The sequence below is a fragment of the Dermacentor variabilis genome, unplaced genomic scaffold (assembly GCF_050947875.1).
Source record: "Dermacentor variabilis isolate Ectoservices unplaced genomic scaffold, ASM5094787v1 scaffold_13, whole genome shotgun sequence".
NCBI classification, from domain to species: domain Eukaryota; kingdom Metazoa; phylum Arthropoda; class Arachnida; order Ixodida; family Ixodidae; genus Dermacentor; species Dermacentor variabilis.
Window position 1 is genome coordinate 41,545,077 of NW_027460291.1, and position 20,154 is coordinate 41,565,230.

At 49.0% G+C, this 20,154-nt stretch overlaps 1 protein-coding gene across 2 annotated transcripts in view; it reads right to left on the reverse strand.

The window, feature by feature from the left end:
• Window positions 1-20,154, reverse strand: part of LOC142566749 (cytochrome P450 4V2-like) — a 152,862-nt gene that overhangs the window by 81,447 nt on the left and 51,261 nt on the right. For both annotated transcript variants that reach the window (XM_075677629.1, XM_075677630.1), the window contains exon 2: window positions 14,172-14,284. In XM_075677629.1, coding sequence (XP_075533744.1) covers window positions 14,172-14,284 — 113 coding nt within the window. The remainder of the gene's footprint in view (window positions 1-14,171; window positions 14,285-20,154) is intronic.

Here is a 20,154-nt window from a genome sequence, read left to right on the forward strand (position 1 = left end):
GGCACACTTGCAGAGGAAACTTTCGTATCGCCTACGCTTCTCCCACAGTACCCTCACCTGTTCTCAAATAGGTCGTATCAGACTCTGCGCGCAAAAGGGCCACTGTTCGGGTAGACTAGCGTGATGGCACCAGCGAGATGGAAAGCTCGTGAGTTATCTGCAAAGTAGTCGCGGAAACTGCACTGAGCTAGATGGCTGTTTGGAAACTCAGACAGTGGAGATCGAGAATGCTGCCGCGTTTGAACCACAGGTGTTTGGATCCGCCCAGGCAGAGGTCCCTGTAGTGGCAACAGCCGAGTTTTTGGAAGAGTAGTCGTCATATTTGTTTGTAGTGCCGACGACGAAAGGCCTACAGCGGCTCTTAGAGATAGACAGTTCAGCCTTGAAGTCCTAGCAAAACAAGGACCCCAGCCTGCGGAACATCTGAAGCAACATAGAGAAAGGTGTCGCGCGGGTAAATATTCCCCATGAGATTCCGGTAGAGCTTCCGGGGCTCGTGTCACTCACTAATGGAGAGGCTGTAGGGAAGAACTAATAAGGGAACTAGTCTCTAAAGCACAGCTGGAGCCTGAACCAATGACGCAGTCGGAGGAAATCCTGCAGGAGTTTCAGGACTTACTTGTAGATATCAGGAAGGACATCGGTTCTACACATCGAGCTGACTTCGGAACCGGTACGCTCAAAGGCTTATCGAATGTCCCTGCGCCAACGTTAGATTATGAATAAGGAGGTGGAAAAAATGTTGACTCTGTAGTGTGATCGTGCATTGCGATAGCGATTACACCTCGCCTTTAATCTTTGTTGAGGTGCTAGGCAAGGATGCGCGTCCTTGCGTACATTACCGCAGGCTAAGGATGATCACTTAAGATCAGATTTATAAAAATATGTTCATTTCTTTATTTCTTCATTTATTTATTTATAAATACACCACAGGTTCCAATGGGAACGTTGAGTGACGGGGGAGGAAATACAACATATACCGAACATCGAAGAGCGCATCGAGAAAGTTAGTAGCGCCCGCTTCATTTCCCCCCTGGATCTAGTTAGAGGCTACTGGCAGGCTCCGCTCAAAGAGCGGGTTAGCAGATATTCCGCCTTCATATCTCCGTTGAGGACGTTCCGCCCGAAGGTCCTAAGCTTCGGTTTGAAAAATGCAGCGCACTGTTTTTCAAGCCTTATGGACAAACTATTGCGAGGACAGGAAGAGTTCGCCTTGCCTTAGATGTTGTCGCGATATATTCTGCATCCTGGTCGGAGCATATGCAACGTCTGATGGCAGTGTTGGCCCGCTTGCACAAAGCAGGCTTAACCGTCGAGGCACCAAAATGCCAAATGGCGCAAGCGGAAGTGATTTACCTCGGTCACGTAATTGGACAGGCCCGTCACCGTCCCTTTGAGCTAAATGTGGCTGTGATACGAGATTTTCCGCAGCTTCGCACAAAGACTGATCTCCGATCTTTCTTCGAAGACTATGGGTCAGTGGTACATCCCTAGGTAGTCTGAACTAGCTAGCGCTCTAACTCATGCTCTTCGAAAAACGGAGTCACAGACTGTCCTCTGGGACTAAAAAAAAGGAATCCTCTTTCAATGCCCTGAAGAGCACGCTGACGAGTCTGCCCATGATAAGATCGCCGGACTACAAGAGGAAATTTGTGGTTCAATGCTATGCGAGCGAGCAAGGCATGGGCGTCGTACTATGCCAAAAAGGAGAGAGTGAGGAGGAACACCCCGTCCGAGACTCGCTAGTCGACAACAGGCGTGCAGCGCCACTGAGAAAGAGTGCGCATGTCTCGTGCGGGCTGTTCAAAAATTGTCTTACTATCTTGTGGGCTCAAGGTTCGTCATCGAAACGGATCATTGTCCTCTCAAATGATTGCAGATCGTTTCTTACAATGAATGAATGAATGAATGAATGAATGAATGAATGAATGTGTATTGTTTAGTGGCGCAAGGGCCAGGTATGGCCAAAGAGAGCCAAGACAGTGTTATTGGTTTCGCAGTGGAATGATGAGTTCTGTGAAGTTGATGTGACGGGGCTGTAAAGGGGCCTAAAAATAGTCGCTGTAAAGTGCGTAAAATCTACGTGCAATAAGATTATGGCGATGACTAATGATGAGTACTATGAGCCTTACAATGCATTGCGGAAGAATGATATGATGTACAGAACATGTAAGATGCAAAAGTTATCTACAGCACAACTGCCTCACCAGAGCCTAGTAACACAAGGGCCTGGAGGCATGTGCTCTAAGGTACGACTATCCCAGCGGCATCCTCTAAAGAGAGGAAGCGCTACAAATGTATGGGACTAATAACTTGTAAGACCACATCTCTGAGGAAACCTAGGACTGTGTCTGTATTAAAAAGCGGTTCTGGACCGAGAAACATTGCAGTATGAAGAGGAATGTGCTGCCGGTATGCTAAGGGAAAATGTTTCTTTCTCTCAGATTCGGCTTCCCGACACTCCAGGAGGACGTGGAGTACGGTCAGCCTCTCCCCGCATCTACCACAGGTTGGAGGCTCACTTCCGGTGAGTAGAAAATTATGGGTGCCAAATGTGTGTCCTATTCTGAGACGACAGAATAGGACATCTGTTCGTCGCGATTTTGCAGTAGAGGGCCAAAATCCTAACTGTGGCTTTATCAGGTGGACCTTATTATCTGTTTCCGCGTCCCACATGTGTTGCCAGTGGTCTCGCAGCCTCCTTTGAAAGAAAGGCCTCAGATTTGTGACAGGCACCTCAGCGGTAGTGTTAACAGCTTGCGATGCGATTGACGTGGCCATCTCGTCCACCAGAACGTTACCTTCGATGCTCCTATGGCCAGGCACCCAGCCAGGCCCCCTCCTCTTTTTAATCTACATTAATGACCTCCCTAATGACATATCTTCTAACATACGCCTATTTGCGGACGACTGTGTTATTTACCGACCCATTAACAATAGCTCAGATATCCCTGCCCTGCAGCGTGACTTACAAACGGTTGAAAAAGGGTGTAAGACATGGTTAATGTCATTAAATGTAAATAAAACCTCATTAATCTCTTTCAATCGTCAGCACTCTTATGTAGCACCCTCATATCTCTTAGGTAATTCAATAATATCATCTGTGACCTGTTATAAATACTTGGGGCTTATCTTAACTCAAGATCTTTCATGGTCCTCTCACATCGCTAAAATAACTAACGAGGCTAACCGCACCGTAGGCTTCCTCCGGCGACATCTGAAATTTGCCCCTCCTCCAGTAAAAACTCTTGCCTACAAATCTGTGGTAAGGCCCAAACTTGAATACGCTTGCTCAATTTGGGACCCTCATCATACTAATCTTTCTAACATGCTTGAATCTGTCCAAAACCGCGCAGCCCGATTTATCTTCCATGACTATTCTTCATATACAAGTGTCACAGCACTAAAATCTAATGCGAATCTTCCTAGACTACAAGCGAGACGTCAAGTGTCCAGGCTCATTCTATATCACAAGTTTTATCATGCCCCGATTGGTAACAGCGTCATATCGCCAGCTCACCGCAATTCATCCCGGACTAATCATTCAGTCAGCGTACCCCCCGCATGCGCGCACATCATGCCATCTTCATTCGTTTTTTCCACGTACACGTACTGGAATGATCTGCCTGAAGAAGCAGCGGACCACTCCAGTGTGACTGCATTCAGGACTGCCATCGAACGCATATTCCTTTGAAGCAGCCCACCCCCCCTCTAAAACCCCTCTCCAGGGGCATTTGAGGAATAAATAAATAAATAAAATAAATAAATATACAGTCGCCGACTGATTTCTTGGACTTCAGAAATTCGGACATGCTCGATTATTAGGTCTGCTCGCTGCACTGCAATTCTCCCCATAGACCATAATGTATAACAACTGCAGAAAATTCCGACACCTTGCAACCTCTCGTCTGATTTTTCGGACACTCCTTGAGCCAACTCGATCGAAAGCACCATGCACCGACTCAGACCGGCGCATGGTACGACTTGCTGAACGCCATTTTTGTTTTGAACGTAGCCTCCTTGTTGCCCCACGAAGCAGCGCTACTGCAAATCCCCGCTCATCATCATCGTTTCTGCCTGGTTCGTGGCTACAGCAGTTCCGGTCTCAGCTTAGTAAGCCATGTCAAGACAATCCAGCAGCTGATTTGTTTGTTTCTTCATGCACGACGCTGCGAGTAGGCCACGTTTTTTGTTTGTGCGACTGGTATCTGCGTGACGGAGCGCATGGTGATGTTTGCTTTGTGTGCTGTGTCGGGGTTGCGGTGATGCAACGTGGCATACGGAAACATCGCGTCAAGTGTCTAATGGCACGGACAGTGCCCGCGCAGACTGCGCTGGGGAATGCCAGCAAGCGGGTGCCGGGAGGCCTGGGATTTGTCGCCTTCCGATGTGCACCCTACTGACGCCGAAAGTGTTCTGCCGAGACCTGCGCAGTGGTTCCGGACACAGTCTCATTTGACAGTTTCACAGGTGCTCACACTGCTGTACTGACATGCGCAGAACTCGATGATAGCGAGATCATTCGTCAGGTTTCTGCTGCACCGCCAAACGATGACTCCGAGTTGGAAGATGACGCACCATGTGCTATGCTGCCGTCGCATGCGGAGCGTGTACAAGCGGTGACTGTGCTTTCAGCCACCTATGGTGACCGTACGACCCTTTCCGGGATTTAGGCTTATCTGATTGCGCGTAAACGGAACAGCGTGCAACGGCGTATTCACGATTTATTCGAGCCTACTGCCGAGCCCAAATAAGTGCATGGAAATAAAGCATTTTTTTTTCTGAATCTGCTTTTTCGGACACCTGTTTATTCGGACATTTCCGCAGTCCCCGTGAGGTCCGAATAAACGGTTGGCGACTGTAACGATATGCTGGCTAGGTACGTACGCTTTACACAAGGCGGAATATAGTTGATTAAGTAGTGGATTTTTGTGTGTATAGAGTGACATCAAGGCCTTCGCGACGCTTAGGGAGTTTTGCTTTTCTTATATGATTCACAGCAGACAGTAATGCATAGGCCTCAGCCGTAAAGATACTTGTTTCCGGGTGCAGTACATCGGATTCTGATAAGGATGCGCCGACGGCAGCATAGGACGCCGCGGCATTTGACTTCGAAGCATCTGTGTAGAACTCTGTGCAGGAGTGCTTGTGCTGGAGTTCTAGGAAATGAATTCAGATTTCGATCTCTGGTGCATGTTTGGTTACTTCTAAAAAGGATATGTCACATTATATCACCTGCCCCTCCCAAGGTGGTAACAGCTTGGTTGGATGCATTAGGCAAAGCTCGAGGAGTGGGACATGCATTTCATCACTAAGCTCCCTTACACGAAGCGAGAAAGGCTGTCTTACAGAGGGACGATTATGGAAAAGTGTAATATACGTCGTATCGTTAACAGTGTTAAAACATGAATGTTGATGATTGGAGTGTATTTTGAGGAAATATGTAAGGCTGATGTAAGTTCTCTGTAGATGGAGTGACCATTCATTTGATTCCACGCATAAGCTTTCAATAGGGCTTGTCCTGAAAGCACCAGTGGCTACGCGGATGCCAAGGTCTGGGCAGGATCTAGAATCTTTAGTGCGCTCGCAGCGGCAGGGTTATATACGACGGCACCATAGTCCAATCGTGATCGAATTAGGCTCTTATAAACATTGATCAGACACTTCCTGTCGCTACCCCTTGTGGTGTGGAATAGAATTTTAAGTAAGTTCATTGTCCTTAGACATCTTTTATTAAGATATTTAATGTGCTGAATAAAAGTAAGCTTGGAGTCAAGTATAATACCTAGAAATTTGTGTTCTTTGTTGATAGGTATTTGATGTCCACACAGTCGTACACAAGGATCTAAAACCAGGCCTCTCTTTCTAGTACAAAGAACACAAGAACTTTTGTGGGGGTTGATTTTAAGTGCGTTTGTGTCTGCCCACTTGGAAACCTTGTTCAAGCCCTGCTGCACCTGTCTCTCACATACTGCGAGGTTACAGGATTTGAAGCCGATTTGAATGTTGTCCACGTAGATAGAATAAAGAATGGCAGGTGGTAATCAAGCATGAAGCGTGTTCATCTTCACGATAAAGAGTGTACAACTGAGCACGCCTCCCTGGGGTACACCTGTTTCTTGTGTGAAAGGTCGCGACAATACGTTGCCGATTTTCACGCGGAAGATACGATTCAACAAATAGATTTCCACTATTTTCGGCATACTTCCACAGATGCCGATTCCCGACAAGTCTCGCATGATCCCGTAACGCCATGTTGTGTCATACGCCTTCTCCATATCAAGAAATATTGATAAGAAAAATTGTTTATGTACAAATGCATCACGAATATATCCTTCAATGCGTACAAGATGATCTGTTGTCGAACGGCCTTCTCTGAAGTCACACGGATAGGGATCAAGTATATTGTTAAGTTCAAGGAAATGTATGAGTCTGCGATTAATCATATTTTTTTTAAAAAGCTTACACAGGCAGCTTGTAAGAGCTATCGGGCGACAGCTTGCCGCCAGGGATGAGTCTTTCCGCTGCTTCAAAACAGGGACCACAATTGCTTCTTTCCATGTGGGTGGTAGGTATCCGGCAGCCCAAATAGTGTTAACGAGTGCGAGTAGTGTAACTTGTGTGTCAGTGAGCAAGTTTTTGATCATGTCAGACATGACTCGGTCAGGTCCCGGTGCAGTGCTCTTGCATGAGATCAAAGCAGCTCTCAACTCGGCAATACTGAATGGCCGGTGTTGTATATCCTCCATTCTGGAGCCAGGGTCCCCCTTCCCAACGGCGCCAGACAGTTGATAAACCCCCGCGCTGCGGGCCACCGACGAAGTGGCAAGGAGAACTTCTTCTCAAAGGCGCCGGACACTTGATACCCCTCAAACTACGTGCCTTACTGGCGGGGGCGATGTATACAAACGAACCGGCGGTGCGGTGGTGCGTTCCAAGTGTGGAGGTGGTGATGATAACTTTATTGCACACAGGGGAGTTGCGGACACGCAGGTCCTTGGGCCCCCGCACGGCCCCACTGCACTCAAGCGTTCATGTCCCGGAGGCTCATGACCCTGGCAGCCCGGCCTGTGGCGATGGTTTTGGTGCGTGCGTGGTGCAAGAATGCTTGTGTGGCATGGTGTATTATGTCTTTCTCCTTCTCACTACTCTCTCCCATTTCCCATACCTTCTAGTGAAAAATAAAGCAGTCTTCTTGATGCGCTCGAAGCGAAAGGACGTCTGTCGTTTTTCCATAAGCTCAAAGTTCTCCGTCTCTTATTTCACAACATTTTTTGGTGCCGAAACCCGGGAATAGGAACGTCAAAAGATGGACATCGACAGAATCAAGCGAAAAAGGGCCGTGGCGCGATCATCTACAACCAAGCTGATCAATGAAGTATCCACCATGGACGACAGCGCATCAATCGGTGAGCTGGAAGAAAAGCTAAATCTTCTTTCTCTTAAAGAAGACTCACTGAAAGAGCTAGATCGGGAGATAGAAAAAGGCGTTGAAGATGAAGCTTTCGAAGAGGAAATTGCATGCTCCGAAATGTACAGAGAAAAGATCAGCGTGGCGAAAACAAAGGTACAACGCATGCTACGCGACTTTAGCTGCACAAATGTTTCATCAGATCGCACACTAAACTCCTCAGGTCAAAGAGAATCTAGCGCAAACGATTCGCAGATACGCCCCACCGTAAAGCTGCCAAAGCTCGAAATCAACAAATTCAACGGAGAGCTTCGAGAGTGGCAAGGGTTCTGGAGTCAGTTTGAGTCGACTATCAACGCTAACCAGAATCTCTCAAACGTAGACAAATTCAAGCACCTCAACAGCTACTTGACAGGAAAGGCGGCGGCTGCGGTAGCAGGACTTGACTTGTCGGAAGGCAACTACGATGTCGCTCTCTCGCTATTGAAGGAGAGGTTCGGCAGAAAGGAAGTTATTATAGAAGACCACATGTCACGGCTGCTTAACATCAAGCCAGTGCGTGACTCACGGAATCTCGGTCAACTGCGCAGCCTCGTCGACGAAGTAGAGGCAGGTGTACGCAGCCTCACTTCTTTAGGCGTGAGTGTTGGCACTTATGGAACTTTGTTACTGACCGTAATAAAGAAAGCGGTGCCTGCCGACCTTCGTCTGGAATGCCCACGAAAAAACGAGGCTACGAACGAGGGAAGTGAGCTGGAGGAGTTCCTGCGTTTTTTGAGAAAAGAGGTTGCGACGCGGGAGATCATACAGCGGGCCGAAGCTCCGAGAGACAACAGTGCCGAATTGGTAAAGGAAAGGCGCAACAGCAACACTAAAGCGGCGAACATGCCTACTGCAGCGGCACTGCACACCACGATCAAGGACAGCACAGCATGTCTATTTTGTAATTCGAACGGCCATGAGACCGGCAACTGCAACGCAAAGATGTCTGTGGCGGATAAGAGAGAGGTGCTGAAGCGTGACAATCGATGTTTCCGGTGTACAACAAAAGGGCACGAGGCAAGAGAATGCCGTAAAGCTAAGTGGCTCAGGTGTGCGCATTGCAAGGGCAAACATTTAACGACAATGTGCGACCCTCACTTTAGGAGACACCGCAACACTGATGAAAGGGATGCATCTTCGTCACCGGTGATTGAGCAAGCCACGGTGTTGAAGTCCTCATTAGGCACGGGAGATGACTTGATGTGCACTGGAGAGCAGCAGTTTCTCCTACAGACAGCGCGAGCTTGGACAGAGGGTCCACATGAACGTACGCTTGTCCGGCTTCTCCTGGACGGTGGCAGTCAGCGAACCTTCATTAATCGCAACCTATCCGAAAAGCTTCAGTTAAAAGTGCTGGGAGAAGAGGAACTTAAAATATTTGCCTTTGGTGAGACATCAGCCACCACACGTACAAAAACGCGTCGAGTGGAGCTGTGGCTCGGAAGCCAGTACGACGGAAAAGGGGTGCACGAGTGGAAGCGCTGGAGGTTCCTTGCATCTGTGCAGATATCATGGCTGCTCCATCAAATTCTTTTCTACTTCAACTTTCAAAATTTCACTTCCAAGTCGCAGACGCCTCGCGGGGCGACGAAAGCGAAAATATTGACCTTTTGATTGGCGCTGATCATTACTGGGAAATTGTCACGGGATCCACTAAGCGTCTCAGCTCCAAATTGATGGCGGTGGAGACTGTATTCGGATGGACAGTCCAGGGCCAGGTCGGCACAAGGAAGTCAACAGGAGTCTGCTCCTCGGCTGCTGGCGTGATGCGGATAGGAGTGAGTGAACAAATTTACAAGGAAATATCAGCACAGCTAAAGTCTTTCTGGGAGCTCGAGCACATCGGTATCAAGGAACATGAGCCAGTTCGTCACGAGGACGCAGTCCTTCAGCACTATAAAGAAACCGTCAACGTTGAGAATGGCCGCTATAAGGTGTCATTCCCTTGGAATTCGATGGTTTACGAGCTTGGCGACAATTACGAGTGCGCAGCAAGGCGTCTTAAAGCACAGACAAAGCGCCTCTTGGAAGAAGGTTCGTTGATTAGGGAATACGACGCCTGCATAAGAGACTACATAGAAAAGGGCTATGCAGAGCCAGCCAGCAAGGACTGCGGCACGTCGGAAGGTCCGGTGTACTATATGCCACATCAAGCAGTTGTTCGTCGCGAAAGCCAGACGACAAAACTGAGGGTAGTATTTGATGCATCATCAAGTGCCAAAAATCGCCTCTCACTGAACAATGTTTTGGAAAGTGGCCCAAACCTAAACCCAGAGCTCATTGATCTGCTGATCAATTTCCGCACTTACAACATTGCCATCGTTGCGGATATTGAAAAGGCCTTTCTCCAAATATCACTATCAGAGGGCGATCGGAACGCTGTGCAGTTTCTCTGGTACGCTATGACGCCAAAGAAAGGGGAAGAGCTTCCAGCTGTGGTGACCTATCGCATGACTCGCGTGCCGTTCGGGGTCACGTCGAGCCCATTTCTCTTGGCTGCAACGTTGCAACATCATCTTGAAGGCCTGCCGGAACGGTATGCTGAAACTGCAGGTATTCTGCGCAAGCATCTTTATGTGGACGACCTTGTAACTGGGGTTGACAGCCTTGACAAGGGTAAAGTCTTGTGCCAGGAATCCAAAGATATATTGTCTCAAGCAGGGATGCGGCTACACAAGTGGATGTCGAACGACCGCGATCTCGTCAACTTCTTAGAGAATGGCAATGTGGAGAGAACGAACGCTGATGCTGGATATGCTGCAGCTACAAAGGTATTGGGAGTGGGTTGGAATGCTCAGACTGACCACTTTGAATACAACCTAACTTCACTCATCGACTTCCTCTCCGCAAGAGCCGACAACAAGAGATTTGTGCTGCAGGTCTCGGCAAGAATCTTCGACCCTTTTGGATTTATTGCTCCCACCACATTGTGCGTAAAGGTAATGTTCCAGAAGTTATGGGAGTTGGGAATTGGTTGGGACGATCCCTTGCCTGAAACCTTGCAGCCTGAGTGGGACTGCTGGTATAGGGAGCTTCCACGCATCGAAGGAGTGTCTATTCCAAGACTGATAGCGGCAGACTTTAGAAACGATGATACGGAGAAAGTGGTGCATGTTTTCTGTGACGCAAGCCCGAAGGCCTATGGTGCTGTCGCATATATTGTGACCAAGTCTCCGTTCGGACTAACAAATGTCAGCTTGGTCATGGCTAAATCAAGAGTGGCCCCTTTGAAACGCCTCTCGCTACCCCGATTGGAGCTGATGGGAGCCCTTATTGGCGCGCGACTATGCCACTACGTTACCAAGGCCTTGGATCTGAAGAACGTTGCTACCATCCTCTGGACTGACTCTACAGTAGCTATGTACTGGATCAAGGGAAACGCTGCCAGATGGAAGCCCTTCGTGGCAAATCGAGTCTCAGAGTTGCAGGCGCTGACAGATCCCAGGGATTGGAGACACTGCCCAGGCTCAGACAACCCCGCTGACCTAATCACCCGCGGCATTCTCCCATCGGCCCTGCGGGAAAGCGAACTGTGGTGGAAAGGACCCCGTTGGCTTCAGGAGGATGACACGTGTTGGCCAACGATAAGTGAGCCGAGCTCGAAGGTTGGGGAGTGCCAAATGGAAGAGCGAAAGGTGACGGTGATGCCCATAGTATAATCGTCATCCATGGCAATTTTCAATGTTGAGAATTATAGTTCATTCAGCAGAGTCGTGCGAGTAACCGCGTGGGTCCGCCGCTTTGTCGACAACTGCCACAACAAAGAAGGAAGGACGATCGGCCCATTACGAGCTGAAGAAGTAATCAGCGCCGAAAGATACTGGTTGGCTAAAGCTCAACAAGATGCGTTCAGCGACGACATTTCAAACATGAAGAATCAAAGACCGCTGCACAAGAGCTCCCCTGTTTTGCCTTTCAACCCGTACTTCGACAAAGAGGGCCTCATGCGAGTTGGTGGACGCTTACAATTCAGTGATAACAACGAAGAGACTAAGCATCCCATCGTTCTCCCTGGCAATCACCCCCTCACGTCACTGCTCATACGGAAGGAACATTTGAGAATGCTGCACGCGGGCGTACGCGATACTCTAGCACAGCTGCGAGAATCGTATTGGATTATCCGAGGACGTCAGGCCGTAAAGAAAATTATCAAGCAGTGCCTCGTCTGTCACAGGCAAAGTTGCCCTCCCGCTACGGAACCAGTAGCACCACTTCCAGCTGACAGAGTGACAAGGGGAAACCCGTTCGACATCGTTGGCATCGATTTTGCAGGGCCCTTGATTTGTCAACAGTCACGCGACAGCAAAAAATGCTACATCGCTATTTTCACCTGTGCTGTGACACGTGCCGTCCACCTTGAGCTTGTCAGCGACCTGTCGGCTACAGCCTTCCTGTTGGCCTTTAAACGCTTTGTAGCACGCCGTGGAATTTGCTCGACGGTGTATTCGGACAACGCGCTCACATTCAAGCGTGCAGCCAGGGATCTAAAGGCAATGTTCATGCTGTTGCAGGTCGAGGAATTGCAGTCATACTTCGCCGGAAACCAGATCAGATGGAAGTTTATTGTTGAACGGGCAGCTTGGTGGGGTGGATTCTGGGAGCGGATGGTGCGATCTGTGAAAGTAGCATTGCGAAAGGTGTTAGGTCGGAGCAGCTTGAGTTTCGAAGAACTGACCACCGTTCATATGAGGTGGAGGCCGTGATCAACTCACGCCCTTTGACTTTCATATATGATGATGCTCAAGAGCCAGAACCACTGTCACCGGCTCATTTCCTTGTCGGAAGAAAGTTGACGACCCTTCCTCCACACCTGCTGCCGGACGAAATTCCTGGCGGTGGCATGCATCTCTCACGACGCTGGAAGTACCGGACTGCCATGGCCGACAGTTTCTGGAGACGGTGGCGGAAAGAGTACTTATTGGAGCTCAGATCGGCACATATGTGCCGACCAACGACATCGAGTGATCTGAAGAAAGGCGCATTGGTGCTCCTGAGGGAAGACCGCTTGAAACGCCACATGTGGAAGACCGCCAGAATTAAGGAAACATTTAAGGGTAGAGACGGCAGGGTGCGGTCCTGCAAACTGGTATTAAGTGGGGGAACTGAGGTGAAGCGACCGATACAGCTGCTGTATCCCTTGAAGATTGTAGAGCAATGAGCTCAATAATAGTTCGCTCATCCGGGGGAGGTTGTATATCCTCCATTCTGGAGCCAGGGTCCCCCTCCCCAGCGGCGCCAGACAGTTGATAAACCCCCGCGCTGCGGGCCACCGACGAAGTGGCAAAGAGAACTTCTTCTCAGAGGCGCCGGACACTTGATACCCCTCAAACTACGTGCCTTACTGGCGGGGGCGATGTATACAAACGAACCGGCGGTGCGGTGGTGCGTTCCAAGAGTGGAGGTGGTGGTGATAACTTTATTGCACACAGGGGAGTTGCGGACACGCAGGTCCTTGGGCCCCCGCACGGCCCCACTGCACTCAAGCGTTCATGTCCCGGAGGCTCATGACCCTGGCAGCCCGGCCTGTGGCGATGGCTTTGGTGCGTGCGTGGTGCAAGAATGCTTGTGTGGCATGGTGTATTATGTCTTTCTCCTTCTCACTACTCTCTCCCATTTCCCATACCTTCTAGTGAAAAATAAAGCAGTCTTCTTGATGCGCTCGAAGCGAAAGGACGTCTGTCGTTTTTCCATAAGCTCAAAGTTCTCCGTCTCTTATTCCACAACAGCCGGTTATACGCTTCGTCGTGTCTGCATTTACGTACGAATGGCTTAAGTTCGTCTATTTCTTTGTATTTAAGGAAATATTCAGAATAGTGTATTGAGCTCTACACACGCTCAAAGTGTTCCGCAAGAGTCTGCCTGGTCTTGCAAGGTATCCCCTTGGTCGTTCACCAGAGGCAATGGATGGATTTGTTGCCCTCGTAGCTTTCTCAAGCCATTCCACACTTTTGCTTCCTGCGTGTATGAATAAATGCCGGAGAGGAACCTCACCCAGCTTTCTCTCTTTGCCTGACGAAGTGTCCGCCTTCCCTGTGATTTATATTTCTTTAAAGTGAATTAGATTTTTGGCATTAGACGATCTGCGCAATACGCCCCACGCCTTGTTCTGTCTCTTTCGCCCCTCTCTACAGTCTTCGTTCCACCAGGGAACGCATACCTTTTGCTTGTCCAGAAAGGTTGGCGAAAAAAAAGACTTTTGTTTCGCAAGGCAATAAAAATGTGACATTTGGTATAGGCGGTGCCACAATTCGTTGACTTTCACTAGGATTTTTTATGTGTGACAGATGTCACGTTGTACTTTCATGGTTAATTGCCACTAATTACATGTGGCGTGCAATCGACCTAAGTATCTTCCATGTGACTTTGCGTGTGTTATTCTCTAAAGCAATCAAAAGTGCCAGTGCATGGGGCATACACTCTGAAGAGGAAATCTTTTTTTTTAATACTACAGCCTGACATGGGGGGGGGGTCAAATGCGAGCAAGACAAAGCGGTCGCAGGAACACATGAAAGTGGGCGAGTAACTGAAGCCTGGGGCAAGAGTTTTGACAAGGGCCTTCGTCAAGGCGCTGGCGAAGACTCATGGAATACAGGCAGTCTTCGCTTGTTCGCCTTATGTTCATTCTGCCATACGCCTGTTATTTCGGGAGCCGAACGTGTAGTACTTGTAAATGCGAAAGACAAAGGCGCAGCAAACGTTCGAAATTCGGTCGACTCACCTCAATGTGCTCTGCCTTGAAAACTGTGACGCATGGTCTTGAACCAATGTAGAAGCAGAACATGCCTTTTTCTTCAAACTGCTTGCAGAAGCCAAGACGTGTCTGCATGATTACTGTAATGAAAAGAGCATACAATATAGAGGAGCCCTTTCAACTCTATGGTTAAAAAACCCGCAGCATATCGAGAATTGCACTAATAGGAAAGGCAGTGGAAACGTTTACGGTACATCGGACAACAAGCAAAGCATACCAGCAGGACATATTAGGTGTTTCTTTTCTTAGGCTATACGGACTAATAAAATAGTCTATGGCAGGTAGAACAACCCGAGTATTTCAGCTGGATTACGTGAAGAGGCTTGCACAACATATAGTTATGCGTCATCGACTAATTAAATCAAATTTGACAAATCAGATTTTAAAAAATGCCTTTACGGCCTTCATAAGAGTTAAAGAATTGCAGCGGAGGCGTTCGCAACCTGTATCCACTTGGGTCGGATTATGTGGATGGCACTAGGTTCGAGATATGCTCCATTAAACTTATAAAAGAACACTGTTGTTCCACGTACATTTTTAATAAAACGCCTCTCATGCATTGAACCTTTTGCCTTTTGTTGTGCGTGTTATGAATAATTCACGGTAAATTGCCTGCTGTTCTGGCAGAATAAAAGAAGCTTCATGAGGTCTAGATTTTTTCCCGAATGAGTTCAACTAGGCTAAAATTTTTCCAAGTCCTACGAGCCATCTCGTAAAAAGAACAGTAACCTAATGACGTGCGTATGCGTTAACAGTGTCATAACAGTTATATTGACGACCTTATGTGCTAGAGTGTAGCTCTAACTAAATACGTTTGTGCTTTTCTATAAATGACCAGTCGGGAAAAAGCCGTTACGACTATTTCATTTGCAGCTGTTGGACCAAAGGAGGATGTCCGGTTCATCACTTTGCATTCAGTTTCGTCATTTTCGTTCACATCATAGCAGTCATACTCAGTGACAAATAGTTAAAATCAACGCTATTTACCCACGAGCTGCCGCGAAGTATTCTGAAAGCCGTAGCTGCAACATTTTTTATGGGAGCTAACAAAAGTTGGTATTCTGTAAAATTCATGAAAAATGCTTCGGGTTGATTACGTGCTTCTATAATTATGTTTAAAAACTGTTTCTTGCAAAGGCAGGACTGATTTCATTCTCCTGGGCCCTCAAATAGCAAAATAGTTGTTTTCATCAATGTTAAAAATGGTTAGTGAACATGCCCTTATTTTGACACACCTGTGGCTGTATTTGAAAACACGCCCACACAGATGACATTCAGGAGCAAAGTTGCGATTTGCACAGTTCGCAGCGTTCAACATTTATTGCTTCGCTAAAAGGAACGTCGCAGACTGATGCTTGTTTCATGACATCACAACTTATATCCGAAAGGGGCTGAAAACCACATGCGTTGTGATGTAAGGCTTGCTTTGTCTGTAATTTTGTCTGAGCCTGCTGAGCATGTTATCAGAACTTATGCTCTGGACATTGCCCCATATGCTGTGCATAATACTTGCCACAGAAAGAAAAATTTGTCAGAAATTCTTACGCACAGCACAACGCGTTTCCTTAAATTTCTCACAACCTTGCTCTTAATCAGTTACTAGACAGCTATATGCAAAATGCATTGGTTGCGAATTGTTTGGCTTACATTAGCAAGTCCAGTCAAGATGTTTTGGGAGCTTGAAACTTTCTGTCCATAAAACAGTTATCTAACGTTAAACATTCATCTAAAGTTGCTAGCCCAAAATGTGCTTGCATTGGGAAGAGTCATAAAGCACATTTATTTCGCCTTCTTTTACTATCTTTATTTACAATCAACTTCGCTTGGTGTATCACCTTAAACAGGTGGCAGGTTGTATTCTTCAAGTGCCCTCAGGGAACCATGTTTTGTTGATTGAAAAATTCATCAATCACTGAAAATGACTCTCTCCATTCTATTTCTCTCAAATCGTTGCACCCTCCGTACGCTTAAGTATCAGTCATTGAATTGCTGAATTTTCTTGTATATAAGCATATAAATGTTTCGAGCCCTGTTGGCGTACGGGAAATTATAGTTGCACTGGTATACTAGCATTTTACAGAAAGTAACATGTGGCACAACATGCTAATGTTAAAGCATTGTAGTATGCAACATCTAATTCCTAACGTCGTGCACTCGAGCAATCGAGGGGAGCCATCACGTGCACTCGGGCCATCGAGGGGCGCCACATCAGACGACCACGAACATCCAACCCTAACTGCGTGCACTCTGGCCATCGAGGGGAACCATCTCGGACCCCCACAAACCACGAACATCCATCCCTAACTGCGTGCACTTCGGCCATCGAGGGGAGCGATCTCCGACCACCACGAACACCCATCCCTAACACCATGCACTCGGGCCATCGAGGGCCGGCCATCACGCACCACCACAAACCACGAACATCCATCTATAACTGCGTACACTTGGGCCATCGAGGGGCGCCATATCGGACCAGCATAAACCACGAACGTCAATCCCTAACGTCGTCCACTGGCGTCATCGAAGGGTGCCATCTCGAACCACATCAAACATCAATCCCTAACGTTGGGCACTGGGGCCATCGAGGGGCGCCATCTCGAACCTCAACAAACATCAATCCCTAACGTCGTGCAGTGGGCCCTTCGAGGGGCGCCATCGCGGACCACCACAAAACACGAACATCTATCTTTAACACTATGCACTCACGCCATCGAGGGCCACCAAAACCCGCGAATGTGTATTCCTGGCGTCATGCACTTGGGCCATCGAAGGCCGAGATTTGAGACAACCACAAACCACGAACTGACATCCCTAATGTCGTAGGCACTCGCGACATCCAGAGGAGACATCTCGGATTAACACAAACCACGAACATCCATCTCTAATGTCGTACACTCGTGCCATAGAGGGGCAACATCTCGGACCACCACAAACCACGAACACCCAAACCTCACATTTGTACACCAGGGCCATCGTGAGGCGTCATCTCGAACCACCACAAACCATGAAGATCCACCCCTAACGTCGTCGTGCACTTGGGCCATGGAGGGGAGGTCATCTCGGACAGCCACAAGCCACGAAAATCGATTCCTAACTGCGTGCACTCGGGCCATTGAGGCAAGCCATCTCGAACCACTACTAACCACGAACATCAATCGCTAACGTCGGGCACTCGGGCCATCGAGGGGCGCCATCTCGGACCAACGCAAACCACGAAAATCCATCCCTTACTACGTGTGCTCGGGCCATCGAGGTGAGCCATCGCGGACGACCACAAACCACGAAAATCGATTCCTAACTGCGTGCACTCGGGCCATCGAGGCAAGCGGTCTTAAACCACAACTAACCACGAACATCAATCCCTAACGTCGGGCACTCGGGCCATCGAGGGGCGCCATCTCGGACCAACGCAAACCACGAAAATCCATCCCTTATTACGTGTACTCGGGCCATCGAGGTGAGCCATCGCGGACGACCACAAACCACGAAAATCAATTCCTAACTGCGTGCACTCGGGCCATCGCGGCGAGCCGCCTCGAACCACTATACAAACCACGAACATCAATCCCTAACGTCGGGCACTCGGGCCATCGAGGGGCGCCATCTCGGACCAACCCAAAGCACGAAAATCCATCCCTTACTACGCGCACTCGGGCCATCGAGGTGAGCCATCGCGGACGACCACAAACCACGAAAATCGATTCCTAACAGCGTGCACTCGGGCCATCGAGGCAAGCGGTCTCGAACCACAACTAACCACGAACATCAATCCCTAACGTCGGGCACTCGGGACACCGAGGGGCGCCATCTCGGACCAACGCAAACCACGAAAATCCATCCCTTACTACGTGTACTCGGGCCATCGAGGTGAGCCATCGCGGACGACCACAAACCACGAAAATCGATTCCTAGCTGCGTGCACTCGGGCCATCGAGGCGAGCCGCCTCGAACCACTATGCAAACCACGAACATCAATCCCTAACGTCGGGCACTCGGGCCATCGAGGGGCGCCATCTCGGACCAACCCAAAGCACGAAAATCCATCCCTTACTACGCGCACTCGGGCCATCGAGGTGAGCCATCGCGGACGACCACAAACCACGAAAATCGATTCCTAACTGCGTGCACTCGGGCCATCGAGGCAAGCGGTCTCGAACCGCTACTAACCACGAACATCAATCCCTAACGTCGGGCACTCGGGCCATCGAGGGGCGCCATCTCGGACCAACGCAAACAACGAAAATCCATCCCTTACTACGCGCACTCGGGCCATCGAGGTGAGCCATCGCGGACGACCACAAACCACGAAAATCGATTCCTAACTTCGTGCACTCGGGCCATCGAGGCGAGCCGCCTCGAACCACTACAAACCACGAACATCAATCCCTAACGTCGGGCACTCGGGCCATCGAGGGGCGCCATCTCGGACCGACGCAAACCACGAAAATCCATCCCTTACTACGCGCACTCGGCCCATCGAGGTGAGCCATCGCGGACGACCACAAATCACGAGCATCCCTTCCTAACTGTACTTATTGTAGGAAATTGTACGCAGTGCCGCCTGGCGCCCCTCCTCCCACCTTCTAGCGTACGCGGATCTTCTCGCTCTCCTTCTTGTGCGCCGAAAAGACAATGCCGCACTAAGCGTAATACTACGCGGAACACCACACCACCTTAATGTCGGCTCACCTTCGCATGCTTTCTCCAGCACCTACAGTATACGGCATGTGGCGGCGATCTTATCGGACTTAACTTTATATGGAACATCGCAGCGACGCCGACCGCGGAAGTTCACCAGGAGTATCCTGTAATAGATATCGCAATACAATGTCGAAAATTGAAGATAGTTTCAAAATAAGGGAATTTTTTTATTTCTTGCAAGTCAACTTATGTAAAGGCAAGTACGGAGTCTACTATTCTGTCTAAAGAACATAGCATCATTTGAGTGTCTAACAAATTAACATATCATGAGAAGCCAACAAACACTGACACCAAGGACAACATAGGGGAAATTACTTGTGCTTAATAAATGAAATAAAGAAACGATAAGTTGATGGAAATTAAAGTGGATGAAAAAACTTGCCGCAGGTGGAAACCGAACCCACAACCTTCGCATGCGAAGGTTGTGGGTTCGGGAATCTTTTTGGGTTAAGGCAACTGATCAATAAACCCACAAGTGCTACCTGAAAGCATCAATGTTGCCAGATTCGGAGGCATTCACAGCCGAAGGACCTGTAACTCATCAGCGTGCACCCTTGCGCCAGGCGGTACATGAACGTAGCTCACCTGGCGTCGAGGAAAGTGGCCGTAATGAGCTTCCACCTTGACCTGTGGATCGACAGATCGTACCTTTGGCAATGCGAGGGGAGTCCTGGAGTGAGGATATAGACTAGTTCTTGGATTGGAGTTGGAACTACATCGATGCTGGGGTGAACCTTGTGGAGGCATACCAGAGAGTTGGCAGCCGTCGCATAAATGGTGAACGGGGAACCTGAGCGAGGCACGCTGCGGGAAAATTTGCTTTGCGGAAATATACGGAGTCGGGTACTAAGAAAAAAGGAAATAAAGCTTCGATTCAGGAGCATAAAGGGCAGAGAGATTTCACACGCGGCTGTATCGGCCAATTGTCTCAAACGAAGGACGCGGGCGGCTCCGCGAAGAGGGGACGGGGGAGACACGCACGCGCATGGAAATAAAGGCGGCTTAATGGTTGCGCCGCAGAAGAGCCGCCAAGTGTGCACCCTCGCTCTGAACAAAAGGGAAGACGGTTCGAGCTGAATGGGAAGCGCACGGGGAGACGGGCGTGAACAGGAAGGGGTGTGCTTGAATTCACCACCACGGTTAACGCCCACGCGCTTCCCAGATATCCCGTTGGCCTTCTCGGTCGCGACTGCGCTTTGTTTGTGGCCCTCGCCGCCAGACGGGGAAGCGTAGTCACGGAAATTGGGCG